The sequence below is a fragment of the Mesitornis unicolor genome, unplaced genomic scaffold, assembly GCF_000695765.1.
Source record: "Mesitornis unicolor isolate BGI_N332 unplaced genomic scaffold, ASM69576v1 scaffold9457, whole genome shotgun sequence".
Lineage (NCBI taxonomy): Eukaryota > Metazoa > Chordata > Aves > Mesitornithiformes > Mesitornithidae > Mesitornis > Mesitornis unicolor.
The window spans coordinates 11001-35786 of record NW_010195744.1 but is presented as its reverse complement, the minus strand read 5'-3'; the positions used below and the strand labels follow the sequence as shown (position 1 = coordinate 35786).

Sequence of the window (24786 nt, the reverse complement as noted above, 5' to 3'; positions counted from 1 at the left end):
AATCTAACCCCCCTGCCAGAGCAGGATCACCCAGACCAGGTCACACAGGAACATGTCCAGGCGGGTTTTGAATGTCTCCACAGAAGGAGACTCCACAACCTCTCTGGGCAGTCTGTACAGTGCTTTGTAACCCTGACAGTGAAAAAGTTTTTCCGTTTGTTTACATGGAACCTCCTGTGTTCCAACTTGGACCCATTCCCTTGTCCTGTCATTGGCTATCACTGAGAAAAGCCTGGCTCCTTCCTCCTGACACTCGCCCTTTACAAATTTATAAACATTAATGAGGTCACCCCTCAGTCTCCTCTGCTCCAAGCTAAAGAGACGCAGCTCCCTCAGCCGCTCCTCATAAGGGAGATGCTCCATTCCCTCAGTCATCTTTGTAGCTCTGTGCTGGACTCTTTCAAGCAGTTCCCTGTCCTTCTTGAACTGAGAGGCCCAGAACTGAACACAATACTTCAAATGTGGTCTCACCAGGGCAGAGTAGAGGGGAAGGAGAACCTCTCTGACCTACTCACCACAGCCCTTCTGATACACCCCAGGATGCCATTGGCCTTCTTGGCTGCAAGGGCACAGTGCTGGCTCATGGTCATCCTGCTGTCCACCAACACCCCCAGGTCCTTTTCTGCCTGGCAGCTCCAGCCACTCATCCCCAAGTCTGTAGCGCTGCGTGGGGTTATTGCAACCAAAGTGCACGACCTGGCACTTGGCCTTGTTAATGATGTCTGAGTTGTAAGTCATGTCATGAGTCTGCTCCACTGCTATATGCAAACTCTTAGGCACATTACAAATGCTGACTCCTGGAAGTCACTTGGATTTTAGCTGTAGTGACCCTTTGGATCACTCTATTTTGGGTTCTTCCTACTGTGTTAAACTCTCGTCTCTCTCTCTTTGAGGTATCTAACAGCTTAGCTGACTGATTATTCTCTTCCTTAGCTACAATGTGACATTTTTGCCCAAGGAAGATGGCTGTTAGAGGTGTACCTTCTATCTAAATCTTACCTACTGGCTGCAAGAGCCTGGACTTTATCCAGCTTTAGGTGCCCGGTGGTGTGTAGAACAAACTTGTGCATATTCAAGCTGTTGAGAAAGAAAAGTGTTATTAGCTCTTGGTGCCTCCAAATTTATAAGACTGATCTTATTTAAATGGTGAGAGTTTGAATAGAACCTCTTCAAAAAATCGCACTATTTAACCTAGCTGACAGAAATGCACAATCACATGAACGGGGCCAGTCATCTTGCAGTTCTGAATTGAGCTCTGAAGCAGGGAGCTGCTACCAGCTGCACCAAGCTGCTTGCTGTCCTGCTTCTGCAGCACCTTTGGCAATTCAAAGGTCAGGATCTGTTTCTGGTGGTTTCCAAGTGGGTGAAGCTTGCAGGATTCTGGAAAATTAGCAGGTTGTATCAGTATAGGGAGTGAAACTGCTGCTGGTTGCAGAGAAGGGGTGACCTTTCCATTGTTCTTCTGAATGTGATATATGGGATAATTTCATACATCACTTAGATGTCTGTGTGGTTAATTTTAAACTGCAAATTTTGTGTTCTGTATGACTTACCTTGTTAGGAATTCTTACGCTTGGTCTCATGTTCTTCCCCTGGTTAGTCATACATGGTCTGTACTCTGAGGGTGTGCTCTGAAATAGTCCAGTGTCAGTGAAGCTGCCCCCTCTTCCTTGGTCAAAGGGAATTACTGCCCAGCAGAGCTACTCCAGGAATCCCATTTTCTGGTTCCATACAGTTTGCAGTGCAGCCAGTTTTCACTTGGATTTGTATCTGCACGTGGTTCATTGCCTGCACAGAAAGCTAAATATTTATGAAGATGAGTGTTAGAAATGATTGTTTTTCTATCCAGACAGCTGCTGGGAGTGCCAAACTTTGCCTTGTACTGACAATACCATTGCCTGGCTAATCATGGGAGCCAGGGATGGGCTTGCTGTGCTGATCCATCACACGCAGGCAGAAGAGATAATGAGCTGCTGACAAGGACGCATCTGGAATCTGGCCGAGCATTACATTGCATGAAATACCGTGTGCTGCTGCTGCCTTCCCAAACAAGGACAATGGATTCCTGTTCCTTTGCACAGTGTCACTTTGCTCTCTGTAGCTCACTCTGTATTTTCTTGATACAGTTTGATTGGTTTAAGAATTACAAGTTTACAGAAAGGGAGGAAAGCACATCTTGGGGAATTCAAATCCTTTGTAAACTAATCTGGTTTTGTGTGCTTGCTCTTAGCGATCTTCAATGGGCAGTGTATTTGAGAAAACAGCTTTAAAGACTAATTTCCTCTGTGGAGAAAGCGAACCTTGGCAGTGTGAAAATCGAATATTCACCTAGCTGTGTGCTGCATGGCATCACTTTGCAGCTACTCATCTCCATGTTGGGCTTGTGCTGATAGTTTCAGATGGGTTTGCAGGCAGCAGTGTCTTAATCAAAATTTAATTCAGTGCTGTAGCAGACAAGTGTGCTACTGTTGGGCCTTTCCATGTGGCAGGATTTGAAGGAGAGCAGTGCGTTTGCCCGTTGCTGCTACCTTCTTCAGTACTGGGGATGGTTTAAGTAAGACAGTCAGTGTTATTTATGCCTTCCTGAATGTGCATACACCTCATGCAATTTTTTTTTCCCCTTGCCATCTTGCTGCTGAGCTGTATTGTTAGGTAGAGTTGGGAAACTTTTGTCCTAATCCCTCCTCCTCTTGCAGGAAATGGCCCCTTTTCTGGGAATTACTGACTTGTGTGGAACTGGAGGAGGACTCCCTGAGTACAGGGCATGCCTGCTGGCCTCCATGCCACCTGGGAGGTTACCCAGGGGTCTAAGTTGTTTTGTGCTGACCTGTGCTTTGTCAGTTTACTTTTCAAATACAGGTTAAGCCAATGCAGTAAATCATGTTTCAGCTTTCTTGTCACGTATGAATAATTTTGTCATTATCTCTCAGAGTTAGGTCTTCACTTCTTCAGTGGGTCATACCTGAGCTGTGTAGGTAATACCTCTGTGCAGAGGAAGAGGCTGTGCTGCCTAAGTTCTTGGCTCTTGGTACTTAACTTCCACTCTGAATCCTCATTCGACTTTCAGCAAAGCATGCAAATCTATGCCCTTCATCCTCTCCAAGCTCATTAATAATGTGAGCTGGACACAGGCGTGAAGGAAAAGTCCATCTCGGAACAGATCCCTGCTGGGAGAGCCAGGCTGTGAGCAGCTCTGCGTTTAACAAAGCTAATGGAAATTTCCAGGGAGGGCTTAGAGAGCTTAGTGACATCCATAAAAAGGAAGAAAATAAGAACTTGACTAAGTGGACTTCACTGTCCATGACTGACACAGTGTGGAGAATTGCAATTTTTCACCATGAAGCCCTGGGCAACAAATGTCCTCCTTACTGCATCCACATCCAAGTGGGAACATACTCCATGCTACACAGAGTTTCTACCTCACGCTTTGGAAAATGTAAAGTGCTTCCAGCATTTCCATGTCTAGGGTTTGATGGAGCAAAAGTTAAATGCTTACATTACCTGAAAAATATTCATTTCTCCAGTGTAAGCTCTGCTTCTATGAAATGAATAGTCAGGCCTTGATTTGCAAATCTCCTGGGAAACGTGCTGTGAAAGGCTTGCTAATTTACAAAATTCAAGCAATATTTTGCAATGGGCGTTAAAAAACCTTTAGGCTTTCTGAAAAGGGAGATTGTACTGTTTTAAATAGGTGTGCTTAAACCAGTGCAAATCTTTAAGCTTAATTGCAAATCTAATTTAAACCAAGGCAATTGTGGTTGTCACACACATCTTGTTGTGTATGTAAGTTGGCTTAAGGTGTGATTATGTGATCAAGTTTCTCATGCAGGCATGGTCTTAAAACTGGCACTTAACCCATACAATAGCAGCATTTCTTTGATTAAATCTTTGCTTATTAAGAAGGGAAGTTGTGATCTTTGTGTAAAAGTGCCCATCCAGTTCCCTTTGAAAGTTCAGGCATTTTTCTCCACTGTACCTTGACGCAGTTTGAAACATCTCTTCTGTAGCCTCAAGCATCCAAAGACTGGAAGCCTTAATTAGGAGCAAGCAGGATATTGGTCTTAGGGCTGTGGAGAGGCAGATGAGATGCAGGTCAGAGAGGTGCAGATTCATGCGAAAGAGAACAGAGATCACGTTGAGAGTTTTATTGCTTCAAGTCTCTTGCAAGAGGTGGAGCTGGGAGAGAGTGGGTCGGTTACCTGACCCTGATGGGGAAAGAGGCTGCTGAAGGGTAGCTGGGAGAATGCTTGCTGCTGCAGTGGGGAGTGCCAGTTGTTTATTCTGAGCCACTTTTCTGGCCCTGCAGGGAGACACGTGCAGTCCAGACTAGAAAGCCAGGTTAAAGTGGTGCTGAGGATGTTGAACTCCCATTGTGGCCAAGTGTTGTGACCTTGGCTTAAGCCAAACATCAGTGTTCTCAGACCCAGAAACAGGAGCAGTGGCACCAGCTGCTACAGGTCCTCCATCTGGGAAAGGAGAGCCAAGTCCTTGATTTTGCGGCAGTAAATGAGTAGCTGATAGGGTCCTGGCAGTAGAACTTGATTAATAAATGGCAGAATTTGAAAACCAATGTGCAGTGTCATGTATTAAATTGAATGGCTATTGATTTCACCATCCAGGGAAAGGTACAGATTGACAACATGGAGTTAGAACAGACTTTCCTGTCCAGCAGCCTGAGTGTGTAGTAGCGAGCCTCTGCAGGATGGGTCGGAGCAGGGATGGGAGTGTTTAACCTGGTGTACTGCATGTCAGCTTGGTACCATCGTGCTTTTATAGAAATGAGATGAATCAGATTTGGACGTGTGTGTGTGCACAAGGGCTGAGCTTTCTGTGTAGTAGAACATGGTGTTTGGGGGAAGAGCAGAAACACAGTATTGCCAACTCACATTTTAGCCTAGGGAAAGCTTTGCAGCCTTCTGGTTTCTAGAGCTGGGAGCTGTCAGAGGCAAGTAGGGCACACAAAGCACCTTGGTGAAGAATACCAGTCATGTAGTTGACTGTGGGGACCACACCTGTACTTTGGAAAGCATGAAGAAGTGTGGAAGGAGGGGAAAACCAGCATGGGTCAATTGAGCTCTGTTGGAGATAGTTACAGCTACCAAGCAAACTCGGCTTTTACTGGAAATTTTGCCCACAAGGTCAGAAAGTCTTGCCTGCCTAGGGAATGTGGTACTTTACAGACTGCAAAGTGTGACAGCTAAGTCTCAGTATATTAGGCAGGGAATGGAGCAGCCAGAGGGACTGGCATAGTTTTAGTGACAGGTTACCATCTGTCAATAAACTCTGAAGCCTTTGTAAATCTGCATCTCTCTGACAGCTGCTTTTATGGGGTATAATGCAGCTCAGGGCCAGCTCAGCATAAAAATTTAAATAAATAAAGAAATAAATACTGTTGACTGTTTACTTCTTGTAGACTCTGTGTGGTTTTGTTGACCTAATTTTCTCCAGCTTTCACCCTTGGTCCCAACCTGGGGTGCTGTCAACCCAGCAGCCTGGCCCAAGGCCTCCAGCACACGTAGCTCTCTCATTGCAGCACATCTGGCCTTCAGCATCTTCTAAGCTAAGGTTCTTGCCCTTTCTACTGAATCACCTTATTACAGGGACAACAGCTTTTATATATACATACACCACCATCTTTGTACCTGAGCCATAACCATCTACCAGCTACTTGCCCATAGAATCACAGAATACCAGGTTGGAAGGGACCACAAGGATCACCATGCTGGCTTACACTGCGCAGTGTGTGCCTGCCCTCCAACATTTCTGTATGGCACAGGGTAAGCCTGATTCACTCTTATCCCCTTCCAGTCTAAGAGCTTTAGGAATAGTGGGAAATGCACTTACAACACCATGGTTATGGTAGTTTAGTTTCTGTGACTGCCTATAGTCTTCAGCAGTTATGTGATGATTAGCAATATATTGTTAACCTCGCCTGTTCCTGTAATTAGCCAGCCCTGGCATTGTGTATCTTTTTGGGAAATGCACTGTGACAGGTTGCCAGAGTGTTGGCTGCTATGTTAAACTTAGTAGCATTAGGTGTAAAATTCAAGTTTTGGATTGTCTGGCCATACAGGTAGTTGATCCAGTGCAAACTCCTCTGTGGAAACTTATTGAAATATCTGCTATATCTGCCCTTGTTCCACAATTACTGTTAGTGAGAGGGCTGTATATAGATTTATTTATAGGCAGAATGAGAACCATTTGCAAAGAAACTATGGATGTCATCTTATCTGGATTTCTGCAAGGCCTTTGATGCAGTCCTCCCTCTAAATTGGAGAGGTATGGATTTGATGGGTGGACTGTTCAGTGGATAAAGAATTGGCTGGATGGTTGCATCCAGAGAGTAGTGGCCGATATCCAGATGGAAGACAGTGACAAGTGGTGTCCCTCAAGTGTCTGTACTGGGACCAGTGCTGTTTAATATCTTTGTTAATGATATTGGCAGCAAGATTGAGTGCACCCTTGGCAGGTTCGCTCATACCAAGCTGGGTGGGGAGGTTAATGTGTCAGAGGGAAGGGATGTTGTCCAGAGGGACCTGGAGAAGTGGGCCCAGGTGAACCTCAATAGGTTCAACAAGGCCAAGTGCAGGGTCCTGCACCTGGGTTGGAACAATCCTTGTTACCAGTACAGGCTGGGACATGATGTGCTGGAAGGCAGCCGTGAGGAAAAGGACTTGGGGGTACTGGTAGATGAGAAGCTGGACATGAGCCACCAGTGTACATCTGCAGCCCAGAAGGCCAACCGCATCCTGGGCTGCATCACAAGAAGCGTGGCCCAGCAGATGGAGGGAGGTGATTCTGCCCCTCTACTCTGCTCTGGTGAGACCTCACCTGGAGTACTGCGTCCAGCTTTGAGTCCCCAACACAAAAAAGACATTGAAGTGCTGGAGCGGGTCCAGAGGAGGGATAGAGAGATGATCAAAGGGCTGGAGCACCTCTCTTATGAAGATAGGCTGAGAGAGTTGGGGTTGTTCAGCCTGGAGAAGAGAAGACTCTGGGGGGACCTTACAGCAACCTTCCAGTACCTGAAAGGTGCCTATAAGAAATCTGAGGAAGAGCTGTTCACTAGGACATGTAGCGACAGGATGAGGGGTAATGGTTTTAAACTAGAAAAGGGTAGATTTAGGTTGGATGTTAGGAAAAAGTTCTTCAATATGAGGATACTAGATCACTGGAACAGGTTGCCCAGAGGGATGGTGGAGGCCCCATCCCTGGAGATATTCACGGTCAGGCTTGATGGGGCTCTGAGCAACCTGATCTAGTAACAGTGTCCCTGCTGACTGCAGGGGGGTTGGACCACATGATCTGTAAAGGTCCCTTCCAACTCAAGACATTCTAATTGTCAAATAGAAGTAGTGTTTTACTTAACATTGCCTAGTGCAGGAAATGCTGGCAGACACAGCAGAGAGAATTTGCCTTCCTATTCCAATTCTGTTTAGTCACTTGGAGCTAAAGTAACCTGATTTTGTACACACACTTGTATGTCTTCATTTCCTGAAAATGTTTCTGCTTCTGTTGCTGTGCCTCAGTGCTCATACTGAATTGAAATGACTGGAACATTGCATGACAATCTGGGCAATACAGCGCTCCATGTTTGCAAGGCTGTTTGTGGTGGTGAGCCCTTTGAACAAAAATGTGAACTGAGCTAGATCTGCAGTTTCCATAGGGCAGGAATCAACACTGTCCTTTGTGTTGTGGGGGCGTAATGCATGCTGGCTGGAATAGTATGCTGTGATGCTAATGTTTTTTCCTTCTTTGGTGTTTCAAGGGCCTTAAACTCTGGAGTTGAGTACCACTGGGACCAGCTGAATGAGAACGTCTTCGCTGTGCATTCCAGCAGCAGGAGCACTGAGAGGCCTGGGTGAGTCTCCTGGGTGTGGCTTAGAGAGACCTGACCCTTTCTGCTGCTTTTGTTATATCCGACAGCACCACTTATTTCTTCCCTTAGTACTGGCAGCTTTAAATATTCAATTTTTTCTACATCTGACGTTGCCTAGTTGGGCCACCTGGCCTCCTTCCAGTAAGTGACATTCAGTGCCCAAAAGTGCTGCCAGTGATAGTGAAGTTCGTGTGTCATCCGTGGCCTCAGTAGCATCCTTGTGCAAGCTGCAGGAGGAACGTGTGGGGCTTGATGCAGTAAAAAGACCACACAAAGTAAACAGCCTTTGGAGGATAACTGAAGAACTGGGAGTTTCACAGGGATGAGTGCAAATCCATTGGGCGGTCGTGGTGACTGATTTTCATCTCTTTGGTTTCTGGTCATGGGACAGTTGTTTCTCAGCAATAAACTCTAAAAATAAGACTAAATCCCTTGACAGTCCTATTGGCTGCCTCATCCAGTCTGTCTGGTGATGCACACATCAGTTATTGTAAACATGAGGATGATGCTGCAGTCCCTTACGTTTTGTCCCAGTGAAGAGTACTTCTCCTGAAGCCAGCTCTTCTCAGCAAGAGGTTTGCAATCTTGTTTCTCAATTGTGAGCTTTAGGATCCCAAGGAAGTTACGAGCTTGTGTACAGGATAGCATCTGTGGTGGTCTATACCCTTGGACTGTTTGAGGGAAAAAAATACTCTTTACTCTCTTTACTCTACCATGTGAGTGGATATTGCCACTACTCATAGTTTCTGACAGCACATACCAGTCTTGCATGATGGGCTTAGAAGCAGCTTGAAGGCAGAAACACTGCTCGAGAATGAACTGCTCAAAGACAGAGCAAGAAAAGTGTGGCAGGTTTCAAAACCTTATGAAAAAAGGTTGCGAATGAGGCTGTCTTTCCTAGAATCTCATTACCCTTCCCAGCACTCCCAGCCAGAGGTCAGTTTAGGAAAGAGCATTCAAGCATTGTCAAAATTCAGCTCTTGTAGTGTCATACACTTAAACTGTTTGATTCTGGGAAGAAGCGAGAGAGCCTTGAGGCAGTTCCTGTTGTTTGCTTTTGAGAACAGAGAATTTCCCTTGTCCAACTGGAATGGGCAGAAATGCCTGCTGGAGTGCATTCATGTGTGATGCTGACAAACTAGGAGGTCCAGAGGAGGGAAGGGTCCTTGGGAGTTAAAACTGCCCTGCTAGTTTGCAGAGGGAGGTTATGTGTGTTTATGGTCCTGCACTGCATGTTGTGTTGCCTACTTAACTCGGTGACCCCAGGAGAGTTGTTCTGCAGGCTTAGTGATGCTGCAAGGATATCTATCTATGCCTGTCAGACACACTGCTTCTGTGGAAGGGTGAGTGGACTATAAGACTGTTGGCTTAAAACTCGCTGCTGTGTGTGTAAATAAGTGCAGGTCACGGTTCCCTCCAGCCCCATCTGCACAGTGGCTAGCAAGTGCCTAATTGGAGTAAAGACAAGAAGGGGCTCAGGTGGATGCTTCAATCGTACTGGGGCATGTTGTCTCCAGTGCTCCCGGTCTTACTTGTTTTTCTCTCTTTTCAGAACCAGCCGAGCCACATGGAGGACAGACAGGGACATGGGCCTGATGAATGCCATAGGCCTGCAACCCCGAAATCCTCCCACCTCTGTGACTTCGCAGGGTACCCAGACCTTGGCACCTCAGCTGCAGAATGCCGAAACTCAGACAGAGAGGGAGGTACAGGAGCAGGAATCCGCCTCTGCAGGGACTGGGGAAGGTAGGAGCTCAACCAGTGATTTATTTGACAGAGTTCACCTGGCGAGTGAGGCATTTCCGCATAGGTTCCACATCCTATGAGTGCATTTGAACATCCCCACATCTCTTCAGCATAGATTTCTCCAGCCTAATTTGTGTGTAGTCAGGCCAAGATGATCAGGAGAGTGGATCTCTGTCCACATGAACAGAGAATTTATTTTTTTCACATGCCTTCAGAGGGCAAAATTAACTCTTCTCCAGATCACTGTGTCTTTGTAGAATCAATTGTACTGGCATCACTCCTCTTAAACCCCATGAACTCTAACCTTCAGTAAGGCTAGAAACTGCTGACAATTTTTCTTTCTGCCTCTGTGTTAGTGCTTAACTTGATTCTTCAACCTCTGCATCTGAAACCTGTGCAGGCTTCACAAGCTCAGCATCTAGATACAAACTACAGTACTGTAAAGTACTGTAAATAATTTCTGACAAAACAGGTATGAGTAGTCTGTTTAGTCTGATAGATGAAGGCTGTGATGAGTGTCCAGCTCAGTTGTTCAAAAATGTCTCTAGTGTTTTCCAGTCTGAGAAAGCTTATCAACATGGAAAGAGCTGGAAGCAGATGATTTGTAATTCCTCCATGTTAAAAGATACGCAGATCTTTTGAAAGCATGGTGATTTTGTCCAGGCTTTCTGTCTCTGTGCTGTAGAATTGTACTTGAATCCAGCTCTGAAGGCTTGGCTAGGAAAGAATTGGGCAGTATATGCATAGGAAAGGCAGAGAAAATCAAGGAGGCAGTTTTGAAGGTGTTGGTTCACTATGAACCCACTTGGCTTTGGAAAGCAGTCCATGACATGCCTGCTTCTGCCTATGTGCTTGCTTGTGCTCTGTCATTCTGAATGATGCTTTTTGGCATGTGACTCCTCCACAGTTTCTACCGTGCAGCATCCAGCATGTGTGATAAGGCTTTGTGTTTTCCTGATCTCGGCTCTTGTGTTCAAAGTTAAGTGGCAAATTCCTGACCTATGGGGTTTCCCATCTGTTTATCTCAGTGGAGCTGGGATTAACCTCTCTGGAAGGTTAGTACAGTTGAGGGCGTGTGAATAAGGCTGGAACGTAGGATTTCTGGGCAAATGCTGAATTTGAGGGAACTGGTTCTTCCCCTGAATGTGGTATGCAGACCAAGAACAGGGTACTGTGTGGGACCTTTTCTCATCAAGGCCACGATGGCTGATGCAGCAGCCTTGGAGGTCTTTCTCTGCTTTGTTAAGCCAGTGAAGTTCTCCAGTGCTGCTTCTCTCTGCTGCTGTTCTGCAGTCATCTGAAGGTTTCATTATCTCATTCTTTCTAATTAACCTTTCAATTTTCAGATCTAGATCATGGTTTTTAACTGGACCATTAATGAGATGGGAAAGAGTTATCCTTTACAGTGACTTGGGCCACGTATCTTTACAAAGGAGCAAAACATGAAGCATTTGGAAGAAAAGACGTGTAGATAACAAGGCCGGGACCGAGATTTCTCTTTGTCTCCCTTTCTTGCTTGGAAGAAGATGGATAAGTTCCACATCTGGTGGGACTTCTGGCTCATATTCTGTCTTAATCACATGTCCCCTTGCAAGTGGCCTCACCTGTAAAATGGACTGTTGTACTCCTGTCTACTGGACAAGGATCTTTAGAACAAAGGATTTATTCCAGTATGGGCACATTGCTGGAGATGGGATGAGCAGTCTTACCCTGTAGTCGATCAGTTCTTATGCCAGTTGCATCCTCAGTGGAAATTCCTGTGCAAAGGCTCCAGAGCAGCTCAAAGCAGGGAGCTGTCAAGAGATTAACTATCAGGAGCGTATAGGATCCAAAAAACCTCTGTAATCCATGAACACCTCAACCGGTCAGACAGAGACTTGTGGCATCAGTGATCTGGTTCATCCAAGAGCCTTCACACTTCACATTATACTTGAGCCCCATTGTGCTACCTGTGGCATTAAGGTTACTCTCATGATGCTTGTCCAGTGTGTTCAGGCAGGCTTGATTAGATGCTGTGCTGCTTTTCTAATGGTTAATTTCCCCATTCTATCTACCATTACTTTTTGCCTGTTGAAAAGGAAACTGTTTTCTAATAGCAGGATCTAGATGTCAGGGACATGGGGGGGGGGGTGGGAAAAGGAAAAAACGTGCTACCACTGACTTGGTGTGTGACCTAGGGCAAAATATTAATCGTCTACCAGATGAGAATAAATCTTCCCATAGTACAGTACACCAGGGGCTGTGAAGATTAATTAGTGTTTTGTATGGGGCTTTGAAGATGTAAATCACTACGTAAAGGCTTAGCAGTATTATCAGCAGCAGAATGCATAAATCAGATGTCATTCTCAGTAATGTAAAGGAAAGTGTATTAGTTAGCACTGAATAAAAAAAAAACCAAACCTTGAATGTTTGAAAAAAATAAAAGGAAAAGAAAAACTAGTGCTACCCCTGCGAGTGGGCTCTGTCCTACGTCCTGTCAGCCCTGCTGCTGTGGGGAATTCTGGCTCGGGGCATCTCTTGCAGATATGTGCTTACTGTACAAAAAAAAGTATGCAGAATTGCATCAGAAATCTAATTAAGCTCTGCGCGGGTATAAATAGTTTCCTTTTCTCATGCAAAGCTCTGCGGGGACTTTGCTGTTCTGATTATCTTTTTACCTCCTTTGGAGGAATGAGTATACGATGACTTTATTAGAAGTGAATCCCTCTAATGTCTGTATCTTTTTGTTTTGCAGCAGTTGATAGCTGCCTTGTGAACTCTGCTCCCAAGCCACACATAAACCAAAGGAAGTTAGAGTTGAGAGAAAGCTAGGAGAGGTACCAAAAATTGCCTAAAACGGTGTTTCAGCTGTGTCTTACTTTCTTTTAAGCTGACAGACATAGTGGAAAATGTGATGGAGTTGTAACTTTGAGGTACTCTTAATTAGAAACAGTCTGTTGGGAGTTACACAATGCCTTCCCTTGCAAATGGACAGGCATGATAGGAGAGGGATCAGTATTCAACTGGCAAATTAAATGTCACTTAAAAAGCAACAAAAATTCCGTATGAGATTTAATGGCCCAAAGCTTCAACCTTTAGAATTTGTAATTCCCAGTCCAGATTGGGTCAGGCTGTAGTTGCTGCTTGTTGAGGCTGCTGGATCTGTGGGGTAGGGCTCAAGTAGCAGCACCTGTCAGGGACTGCAGCTGTGCAAAAGGCACTGCAGGCTGAGGGAAAGGGCCCTTTGCAGAGCTGCAGGACGTTCGTTTGAATGTGTGCCCATGCTCTCCCCTGGCTATTGACAGTATATCAAAATAAAATAACCTACATTCAAAAACACCTTGATGGAAATAACTGAAAGGCAATTGTAATCTTGGTTCCCATCATCTGCATTGTCTTTGGGGCTTGAAATACAGGTAGCTAGCACAGCTCTTTGTGCAAGCAGGCACATGTTATGAGCTACTGAAACTGTAGCCATGGACAGACTTGCTGGTGGATTGCTGCTTTCCCTGTCTTTGGGGAAGCAACAAATTGACTCCTGTCATGCCATAAAAAGTTTTTAACCTGTCTGGTTGAAGTGTTTCTCACCAGCCAGTACAAATCTCCATCCTGTCCTAACTGCTTTCATAGGTTGCAGCAAATACTTTTTTAGAGGGAAAAGGGTTGTAAAATGGAGGCTCGGGTTTGTGGGATTCAGTCTGGGCAGACTGTTCATAGTGAAATACAGCACATGCAAGTGAAACGTTCCTGGTACAAGCAGAGCATCCTGATGATGCCTAAGGAGCACTCGTAAGCAGAGTCAGTGTGCTGGCCTGTGATGTAACTTACTTAATCCGAGACATTAGAAACGTGTGTTGGGGGGCTGCATGGGCAGGAATACCCTGTCCCCAGGCGAGCCTCATGAATGCTAAAAAACATGTTGTTTTACGTTTAGCTGAACACATTCTTGCAATGCTGTTGTCAGATGTGATGTGACTTTTGTGCAATTAGTGTGGAAATGGGAACCAGGACACCAGGGATCAGCTTCCAGATCTTCCTCTCGTTCTCCAAGTAGAAACGTGGGTAGATCCCTTAGCCTTTCATCTGCCCGTCCATCTGTAAAATGTGCGTCATATGTCCTATAGAACTGCAAATTTCAGTTTCTCTTTAAAGCCCTCTGAAAAGTGCTACCTAAAAAATAGACTTGGGTTCTAGAAGCACGTACTATGCAAGATTTTACAGTGGGAGCTACTCTCAGTGCGAGTACCTGACTCTCTTGGGATGAAATTATGGGGGCTACTTTTAAACTCTCATTACAAAAATAAATTTCACTTATAGAAATCACTAAGGTGAGATGTTGCTAAGAAATTTGTTACAAGTCAGTGCAGTAGTGTCTTTTCTGAGTTCTGTGGAGTTGTTTGGATTAGCTACCTCAGAAAGGAAGTGTGAACACTCTTCTGAGCTTGGTTGGGGAGAAAAGTATCTGGTAGTATTTCTGGCACTAAGGGAGATGTGATTATTCATAGCTGGTTATGCTGTGCTGTGACCCTCCCTTTCCTATTCTTATGCAAGGAGTGAATTCATTTTAAAATGCTGATATTTTTATCTCTGAGCATCTGAATTAGTGGGTCAGCTCACACCTCAGAGCTATTATTCCACGTTCTCTGAAGGCTTAGATATCTCTGCAGTGCTTACTCTTAGTTCTAATTTTGAAGCTTTGTTTGCAAGCATGGCTACTAACTACCGCTGGTTTTAGAAAGAGGAAAGCTAAAAATAGGAAAAAATTCAAAAGCGCTGCCCGTACATCGCACAGCCACAGAGGAGCCTGATCTTGTCCTTGCTTCTATGGGCTTTGCTCTTTATCAGGTGTGTGCCATCCATGGCCAGAGATAAACAAGTTGTACTCCTTTTAAGTCCTTCAGGGACCGCTTCATTTAAGAGTGGAAATGCATGTGCTTTATGCCCAGCTCCACTGAAAGTCTGCCACTTGTTTTGCCTTTGTAGTCTTCTGTGTCAAACTCTTGTCTTGCTGGAGTAGTGTGGCAGAGGACTTTTAAAGACAGAGGCATCAGCTAGGGAGTATTTTCTGAAATGTTGGAGCCAGTTGTCTAGATTGACAGAAATCCGCTGGTCTTTTGGATAATTACTCTCAAAAGTAATGTTTTGTTTCTGTCTTTGGGATAGATGGGGTTTTGGACATCTGGAAAGGTCACTTCAGTTAGAGTAGAAAAGGTTTGTAGGAACAGCACTGTGGACCCAGCAGTAATACTTGTATTGCAGAAGAGAACCGTGGGTTATGTTCTTCTGTCATGCACAGACCTTGTGTGTCCCTGTCCACAAAAGGATGGAGGCTGTGTCTCAAGATTGCTTCCTGCTCTGTGATGGATTCTGACACAGGGACAAGCCCAGGTGGGGGGATAAACTGACAGGTGTTATTGCCTTCACCGGTACTTCACGTACTGTAACTGAAGCTGGTTTGCTCTGTCTTCTGGATTTTATCTGTAGGTGCTTTGTGAGGTTTGTTTTTTTTCTATTTTCCTGACCCTAGAAGGTAGGCTTGGAAGAATGAGAGCTTAGGATAAAGGATTTTACAGGGTCTGGGAGATCAGAATGTAGTTTTGAGCATAAAATGAGAGAAGAGGAATTCCCTTCTCCACGTACAGAATTAGATGTGTTGTCACTTGCCCTACTCCTCCTGCACAAACTCAAGTTCATGCTCTGGATATGCTTAAACCCCTTGGAGTCTGAAAAAAGTGTCACCAGTATGGGGTTTCTCTCTATCCTGTTTGTTCAGCTGGTGGAGCAAGGAATGGAGTTTGCACTGCAGCAGATTGAAGACTTCTAGTGACATGAGGTGTGGGGTTTACGGCATTGCTGTTGTTTTGGGTAAGTGCCTGTGTGCACACTCTGAACCTCCACCAAATGGAAGTTAGCTTGTTACACTTGCACTGAGTACGAATGCAGTCTGCATTGGCAGCCTGGTGAAGGAACGTGTGTGGGAGTCACCAGGCAGTAGAAACTGGCTGTATGCAAATCTGTGCTGTAGCTCAGCTCAAGGCAAATTGCACAGGAAGCTTTGCTCTGAACCAGCCAGCCAAAGTCAGTGTCGAAATCTGAAAGGTAAAAGGGGAGGACAAACCCCCAAAGCAGAGGTGCCTGTTGGTTGCTTGAATTGTGAGGTTCACTTCTGGCCCTTGACGAACTGTTCTTTTGGGATTTTCAACACTGCTGTATCTCTGTGCTCGTAATCTGAGGTCTCATGACTTGCTGATTTCTGCTGTGGCATCAGCCCTTGCCTGTTTTCTGAGCAAGCAGCTGCCTCCACTGGAAATTCAGCCATGGCACATGATAATTAAGGGGTGGGAAAGAGCAGGGGGTGCTGTGGTGTGCACAGCCTCCACGGTCTCCTCCGGTGAAGCACATGTTTGTAATGCTGAGGAGCATTGGTTGGGGATCCTTGCTGATTCACTGCTCCAGTGCTCCTGTAAGTGATCTGTCAAGAGCACAGTACCTGCTGTTTCAGGACTGGAGAGGACTGGCTGGCATGCCTCTAAGGCAGGTTGCACATCTTGGCTTCCTCAAGCTTCCTTGCTGGCCTGGCCAGATGGTTGGTAATGAATGCCCTCAGAAGGAAGCAATGACTGAATCCAAAACCATGCTTCTCAAACCCTCAACTTACTTCTGCTCTTGATTAATGCTTCAGTGTCCCTGGCATGCATGTTTTTCACACGGAAGCTTCCAGTCTAACAGCTGCCTGTGTTCTCGGTCTTTGTGCTGGTCAGCCAGGTTCTTAGTTCATGCATCAACCACATCCTAGTTCTCGCATCAACTGGATCATGAGCAGGAATTCTCTACTAGAGTTGTGGGTCAGGCTCTGCCCAGGACATCAGGAGGTGGTCTTGCTTGCTCCTCTAGGCTCTGCTCCAGATTCTCCTGTGGTTACTGGTGTCTCTGTGCTCTAACCAAGGAGCTATGTAATTGCTGTCTGTATAGTGGACGTAGCAGGCTTGCTACATTCCTAGCAGAAAGGGGCTCATTCAGCTTATGAGAATTAAATTTGCCCTTAATGTCCATAGTATTTCTACAGCAGGGCAGTATGTCAGCAGACTTTCTTGAAGATGAAATGAGCTGTATCCTGTGGTGGAGGAAGCTGGTGGTGTTTGATGCAAGTACTGCTGAGCCCATGAGGAAAGGGAATAAGCTGTTGCTGACTGACTGCACAGCATGTTAACAGCTTTAACTATCTTGCTTTTAAAAAAGCCCAACAAACCTATATAGTGGCACGGTGTAGACTATGCTGAATACTGCAGCCCCCATGTTGGAAACATGATCTCCACCCCACAGCCCCAAGTGGTTTTGTCTTCCTAGTCAGTGTGGCATTTTTGGTTTTTATTGTGTTTTAGCTCCTGCCTACATCTAGCCTTGTTGACATTCGTGTTCATTTCCTTGGTGCCAGGAGAGCTCATGGTTTTCTCCTCTCCTCTAATCAGCACTGGGATAACTTCATGGAGCTGGGAGTGAGATTTATCTCTTTAATAAGAATCGTCAGGATCCCACAGTGGGATGATTCTAGCAGTTTATTATTACGGATTGTTTTCCCCAAACGGTCTGAGTAAGGCTTGTAGCAAAAGGAGGATGTTTGGAAACAACTGGGCTGAATCTTCCTGCCATGGGGATTTAATCTCCTATGTGGACTGTTTTTGTGTGAGAATTTGTTCTTCAAAAGTAATTTTCAGCAACCAAGGCATCTGATGATGGTTCCCTCAGAGCTCAATAGAGGGCCAGAGCGTGGTTATGAAGGGAAGACTCAGATATATCCTTCTCATACTGGGGAGATTCGTATCATGTCATCTGCTTAAGGTATTCTCAAACAGGTGAACTTGAACTGGGAAAGGCCACAGGACTTTTTAAAACCATGATGAAATGTTTGGTGTATTGCAGTGCAAACTGAGGTTTTTCTTCCTGCCCCTATGGGACTGACTGAACTGTCTGTGCACCTGTGAGAAAACACATTGCCTCTTTGACTCTTCTTTCTTCTCCACCTATATGGCTAGATAAGAGCTGCTGCTCCAAGGCTTGAGTCTGTGAGGGATACCTGTGGGAGTGGCCAAGATTTTCTTGACAGAGTTCAGTGCCTTTGCTTGGCGCTTCACTGAAAGTTATAGACGTAAAATGTTGGGCTCCCTCTGGAACAAAACCCATCTTCTGTCCCAGTACACGTGCCCTGTGTGATGTATCTACCCACCATGCTTTCTCTTTGTGTTGTACTTTGCCTTGTGCACTCAAGTTGCTTCTGTTTTCTCTTGCAGGTGAAGGTCCAGAGTATGGGGCTAGTGGGGATGATGCCCTGAGTAGGATCCAAAGGCTGATGGCAGAAGGTGGCATGACTGCTGTGGTCCAGCGGGAGCAGAGCACCACCATGGCGTCCATGGGCGGCTTTGGCAACAACATCATTGTGAGCCACCGGATCCACCGCAGCTCTCAGACTGGTGCAGAGTCCACCGGAGTTGAGGGTACATCAGCACAGCAATCCACCTCGCAGCAGCTGGCAGCTGAGCTGGAGGGACAGATCCTTTCAGAGTCTATGCAGCTGTCAGAGCGCGGCCTGAGCCCGCGGACAGCCCCTAGCGGGAGTGAAGGACAAAGCGTTGGTGGCCTGGACCTGCCAGAGCAGGCCCAGTCTTCCATGGACACTGAGGGACCAATTGAATACAGTGACCTAACTAATAATAACCATCTTCCTGACAGTACCAACTTTTATAGTAATGACAGCACCAGTGGGGAGTCGCGGAACAGGTAGAGATTGAGTTGTGTGTTGGTGCTACCCTTGTACTGCTCAGCAGAGACCTGTACCTCACAGCTGGCCAGGAGCTGGAAGAGTAGGGACGTGTGGCTCTGACAGCATGCTGGTGGTTCAGAGGGCTTCTCTATCCTCGGTGAGTGGGAAGGGATCAGAACTGCAAGGGAAGCAATGGGGAAGAAAGTGTACTTAACTTTGAACATTCCAGCTGCTGAAGAGTTAACAGGAGTATGAACCATACTGGCTGCACATCATGCAGATTTTGAAGCCCTGTGGGAACCCCTGAGCTCAGCCCTAACCCTGCAATTCGGTGTCATCCTTTGTAAAGCTTCTTTCCTTTCCTCTTTCCTGCCCTTTTATGCCCAGGGGCTGATCAGTAGAGTGAAGAAAGAGAAGGGGGCCTGCAGCATCCTTCTGGAGACAGGCACTCCAACTGGGCAAACTTGGGCGTGATGCTCCAGCTCTGTTTTTGGAGTGGAGGAGTCTTCCAGGTCACAGTCCCACTCTGTGGCATAGCACTGCTTCCCCCTCAGACTGTGATGTTCTGAGACCCGTCCTGCCTGCCCTGTGGTCTTTTCTGGTGAGAAATGGGCTTTGCCAAAACGTTCATGGCTCAGGATCTGCTCACAGGTGGGGATCTTTCCTTTTTAGAGAGTTAGTTTAGTACTTGGCAGGAACCTAAGCAGAGCTGCTGTATAGAAGGGTAGAGAGACAGGGGCTACTGCTCTCTAGTCAGGATGCGGTTCACGCAAGGATGTTCTAAGCTGTGCCAATATTAACATGAATGAGCCATCCCAGTGGTTTCATGGTGCCAGGACTGAGCTACACCTCCTTGGCAGGGGGCAGGAAATGTCTTTCAGCTCCAGGCCAGGGTGTGAGGTATGAGTCTGTGATGTAAGGTGTTGCATGTGAAATCTTGACCTTGTACATGTAGTTTCTAGTGGAGAAATCAAGGCTCTGATATTTTGGTTTTAGTCTCAAATGTGATTTTCCTTTTCGTTTGTAACTCTCCATCCCTAGCAGGCTTGTGGAGGACGGACGGGGAGAGCGTGAGTGTTAACGAGGGAAACACCAAAGATCAATGTCATTAAAATATGACAAACCCTTGCTTGACCCACTGTCTTCATTTGTGTGGTGTTTGTCTCTGTGTTTGGCTTTAGGATAGGTACATCCAGCTCAGAAGCTCAAGGTAGCTTACAATGTCAGATGATGACCACCCACTTCCCAGGAGGAAAGCAAGCTCAGCCTTTGAGTTGGAATCCCAAAATTGGGAAACAGAGAGGAGCATTTGGGAGTCTTGATTGCAAATCACCTTTTAACCAGTCTGGAGATGAGCAGGCACATCATTCAAGTACCACAGCAGGGAGTGTTTCTCCTGTTCTGTTTAAAAGGGTGTGTAGAGATGCAGCACTGCTTATCTTAGGCAGAGTGGTCTATCTTGCTGACCTCCCAGGGAAGAAGGGAGGTGCAGTATCTCACTGCTGTGGATAAAGGAGCGCATGCCCTGGTGTTACCACTGTGGTGAGGGATGCTTCCCCTGCTGTCTGAGCACCTGCCGGCAGCTGCTGTGCTCCTGCCCGGCTCCTCTAGACTCTGCGCTGCAAAGACATTACAATAAATAAGGCTGTCATTAGGCAGCACTCAAGCTCCCAGTCAGAAGAGTCTGTTAGAGAACATTAAGCAAATCTTCTCTTAAATCACAGCCTGGAAATGAACCTTAAATCAAATCAGCTGCTGCCAGGCCTCATTGCAGAGTGTTAATGAGGCTCTAAAACCTGCCCGGAGCCAACCACATCCCTGATCTGACAGGAGAGCAGCCTGAAAAACGGGATTCCCTTGTGTGGTGAGGAAGGTTTCATGCATCCCTCAGTGTGGGGTGGCCTAAGGATGTGGTGGCACTTGGATGCCAGAGGAGCTATGTCTCAGTTGAAGACTTGGGCATACAGGGCTGTGCAAGTCTAGGCACAGCTGTTTACTGCTCTGCTTGAGAACAAACTAAAACAGAGCCAGGAAAAAAACTGCTTCTGCTTCAGCTCAGCCTGGCATCTCTGCTTCCCTCTCCCTGTGTGATTCCTGGAAGGGCCTTGAGGCCCGTTCTTTGTAGATGTGTTGCAGAGCATTTACAGATGTCCATTTCCATAGCCACAGCCAAGCTACCTATATAAAAATTTCCATCATGGTTGCAGAAAGGTCTTCCAGGATGTCTCCAGTAGTGTTGGCAGATTCTCAGAGGCCTGGCATGCGCTGTTGCTGGGCAGTCTGGCCAGGCTGCTGTGCAGAGACCTTAAGCGTGCTCTGCTGAGGGCTGCCCCTTGGTCCAGCCCTGCACCCGTTGCAGGTGGTGGCAGAGCAGGTAGTGAGCTCCAGTGGGAGCTGCTGCTGTCTCTGACATCAACTTAGGACATCTCTGCAGCTCCAAAGCAGCCTGAGCGAAGATTCAAGGCTTGTAGGTGAAACTCTTCCAGATGAGTTGAGCATGGAGGCCTGATCAGAGCAGACAGCTTTGATGTTTCTTCTAACCTGCTTTGTAGCTCTGGGCCAGAGGCTGGTAGCAGCTGCAGCGTGACTCCTGTGTTCATACAGGCTTTAAGAGTCAACAGTGGGTGTGGGTGGACAGAACCTTCAGATGCTGCCTTGGATGTGCTTTGTAGATGAGCTGCTGTGGCCACACAACTGAGCAGGTGCTCTCAGTGGTGGTGGGCTTCTATACAGAAAGTACAGTGGGGTTTTTTGAGTTTCAGACCTAGAATCTGCCAAGCTCAGTTTCCGTCCCTGCCTGAGACCTGATGGAAGGGGGTGGGAGGAGGGGGGACAAGAGGGAAAATTGAGCACACACATGTCCTAGGCTCACTTCCCCCACCCAATGTGTTTTATTTCTTATGTTTTCCATGCCTCTTGTGGAACAAAACTCTTATCTCTGCCTTGGTCTACCCTCTTCTGGCCCAGCAGTCTTCCTTGGTTGGTTTGGGCAGAGCTGAGCTGACCTGTACCCTGAGCAGTACCCCTGAATCCACACGGTGACCTAAGGCCTGGAGCCCTGCGTGGAACAAGAGGCAGTGAGATTGCCCTTGTCCAGGACACGTGCAGCAGCAGCATGGGGCTCCTTCCCCAACCCTCGCTGCTTACCTGCTCGCTGCAGTGCGGTAACGCAGCGAGCGCTGAGGCAAGCGCCCTGCCAGGAGTAATGTGGAAATTCAACAGAGCTGCCTGAGGAAACCAAACCAGAGCCGTGCATGCTTGCTGGCCCAATTTAGAAGGCAAAATGAGCACTTTGCTGCTTAGGAGCAGGAAATAATCTTAAAAACCAAAAGCATTTCTCAGCCTTAGCCTGTCAGAAACTTTTAAATGTGCTAACGGAATCCTGAGGAAAGGAGAAATGCAGTGCAGAGAATTTTATTTAAGTTTCAAAAGGCTTTTGATAAAGTCCCCCACAAGAAGCTATTAGAGAAACTTTCTCACCTCAAGGGTGAGGGGTAGAGTCCTCCTGGAGGTGGAAGCTGTTTGTGGTGGGAATTGGAGTCAAAAGTAACAGCCAGTTCTTGGCGTGGAAAGAAGTTAATGGTGGGTTGGTCAGGTTTGGTAGGAGCCAATGTTCTCTAAAAGCCCTAATGAGCTGGAAGAGGGGGGAAACAGCTGAAGATACAAGATTATTTAGGTTAGCTAGGAAAAGAGAAGGTGCCAGAAGCTTGGGGGCAGCAGGAGGAGGTAATGGTTAAATCAGCTTTGCTGGAAGGGGTCTTCTGTATGAATCCTTCATAGCGCTAACCTGCATGGGCACTGCTGCAGCTCTGGTGCCGCTGGGATTGGGACCAGACCAGCGGGTGAGCACTGCCTGGAGGCAAGACCTGGGATCCCACAGGGGGGTGCTTAAGCCCTGGCAGGTGGTACAGCCAAGTGGTGAGACCCACTTGTTCTATGACTTGTGTTTGCCCTCTCTCCTGTGCTGACCTGTGGCTCCATCTCCAGCACCTTCGTTTGACTCTCCCTGGAAGTCCCATGCCATACTCGTATGTGTCTGGCGTGGGGTGACCCTATAGCTGGGTGGTGCTGGGACCCCAGCTCTACAGGACAACCAGAAGCTGCGCTGGACAGGAAGGAGAGGGCAGGGACCAGGTCACAGTTGGGTGCACGGGGACTCTCTCTCCTCTGGAGTTACTGGTGCTGGAGCTGAGCCCCACAGCTGGCCCACTGCCCGCCTCTCAGGCTGCTGGCTGGGCAGCAGCTGCCCTCTCTGCTCGCTCCCAGTCTGTCAGAGAAGCTATTCTCCAGCAGGAAAAGGCAAATTAATTAAAGTGTGCAGCATTTGAGCCATCCGCCTCTAATTGGGATCTCGGTGTGCCGTGCATAAATGCCGCTGCCGCCTCTGCGTGGAGGGGGCCCTTGGCACCAGAGGGGGGCACGGGGGGCTGTCAGCCTTTCATTTCCAGCTGCCACACTCTGCCAGCCAATTAATGTTGGCGCCTCTTTCTCCTTACCCCCAGGAGCAGAGGTCTCTGCTCCCTGTCCTGCTGCTGCATGGCTCCCACCATGGTGATAGGCAGGAGGCTCGCTACAGTCTGCTCCGTGCACTCTGGCAAGCGCTGGGATTTGTTTCTCCACCGTGTCTCAAACAGAAACACCTCTCATCTGTTCTGGGTTAGCTCCCTCGGCTCCTGTTTGTTTTGCCTTCCCAGTGGTTGCTGGCATGCAGCCCTGCTAGGAACTGGCGAGGATCAAGCTGTCCTCACTGGGACACCAGCACCCGGCATCAGCTCCTCCCAGCCAGGAGCCGGAGTCCCAGAGGGGGCACCATGAGGCTGCCCCTCTGCTTCCCATCCAAAAATCAACATGCTGTTGCTCAGCCTTCAAGCATCCACCCTCTGTGCCAGATTCTCATCTGCTAATTCAGCTCAGGCTTCTCTGGCTTGGTGGTGCCATGTGGAAGGGACTGGGAGGCCCAAGCACTGCACGGACAGGGCTCAAATGACTCCATGGGACAGGCAGGGTGTGAGCGATGGAAGATATGAGCCCAGCAGGCAGCAAAGGCCACCACTGGAAGAGGCAGCCAGGCACCGAGGTCTCCAGGAGGACCTGTTGCTGAAACTGGACCACCACTTGTGTGGAGAGATGCAGCTGGGCTCTGCTGCCCCACTGAGCCTTCGCTTCAGCTGTGGCTGGCAGGAGACTGAGCTCCAGGCTGGCTCCTTTCTGTTTCTTAGGCTCAGCTACATGTCCAGACCAATATTCCCACCCATATGGGTACACCACTGCTACAGCTTTCCCCAAACCCTTTCTCTGTGCCCCACGAATGGCAGACCAGTAGAGCTCCAGGTTGGGTGTCTGTCACTTTGAGCATTGCTTGGCACACAAGGCAAATGTCCTCGTGTCTGCTCTGCAACTTGCAGCTGCTGGGGGAGAGGGAAGTCCTGAACATCTGGAAGAAAACAGACCAGGACAGGTTACAGTGGGGCTCGGTAGATGCTCCGTTGTGAGGAAATTGAGGAAATGGAGAAAAGGGTAAAGAGAGCAAGAGGGGTTTTGACAAGAGTTCCTAATGTGTAATGGGGCCTGGTACAAGCATGGCTGTGGGTCTTGAGCTCTCCAGTGCTCACTGCTGTGTGTTAAATGAGCTCCAGCACCCCTTACCAACACAGGTGAAGTGTCCATACCGAGCCCTACCTTAGGCTGGTGTGGCCTCCTGTTCCTTTGACGCCAGACCAGGTTGCCTGGAGTTGATGTGCTGCAAGACGGCAGCTGCTGCCCTGCCTCTGCCCAGAGCATGGGGATGCAGAGCTGGGGTGTGGGGCTGGCCCCTTCCCATGCATTCACACAGCTGTGTGTGGTGGTGGGCTCAGGGGCCACAGGGCAGCTGCTGGGAAGCTTTCCAGGTGGAGAAGAGGGTGCCTGGGTAGGGGCTTTTGCTGTGACACCCCCCCAGCAGCAGCCCTCAGTTCTGTGGGGCTCTCCCACGATGTGCGTCTGAACTGAGATACGGGTGCCCAAGGGCAGGGGTGCCCTCCCGGGCTGTTTGAAAGGCTGGTGCTCCACAAACACGGACTTAACCCCCTCACTGTGTATTGAACCTGTGTTAATTTGGTGCAGAGACGAAATTGTTTTTATCCTCGAGAATTTTGTGGCATGCAATTGCTGCCTCAGACCAGGGAAAACACAAGAAGTCGTGGCCCTTCCTGGAGTTTAATGCTGGACCACTGATACCATCATAGCTATTAAAGCCTGTCCCTCAATCCCCAGTTCAATAATACAATAATATCCTGATAGGATCAGGGGCCGGCTCTGATGGCAGATGGGCTCCGGTTCCTCCTCCAGTACAGCGTGGGGCACTGCCACCCCATTGCAGGGAAACTTTAATTTGCAGATTATTTGTTTTAGCGGCAGGCTCTGGAGGGGGGATGAGCGAGTTCCC

General features: G+C 47.6%; 1 protein-coding gene across 1 annotated transcript in view; it reads left to right on the top strand.

Moving 5' to 3' along the window:
- Window positions 1-19319, top strand: part of LOC104543586 (activating molecule in BECN1-regulated autophagy protein 1-like) — a gene marked incomplete at its 5' end in the record, with an annotated part of 53444 nt that extends 34125 nt beyond the window's left edge. Inside the window, 3 exons of the mRNA XM_010188229.1 lie at window positions 7769-7861; window positions 9432-9625; window positions 17893-19319. Coding sequence (XP_010186531.1) covers window positions 7769-7861; window positions 9432-9625; window positions 17893-18383 — 778 coding nt within the window. The remainder of the gene's footprint in view (window positions 1-7768; window positions 7862-9431; window positions 9626-17892) is intronic.
- Window positions 19320-24786: the final 5467 nt, after the last annotated feature.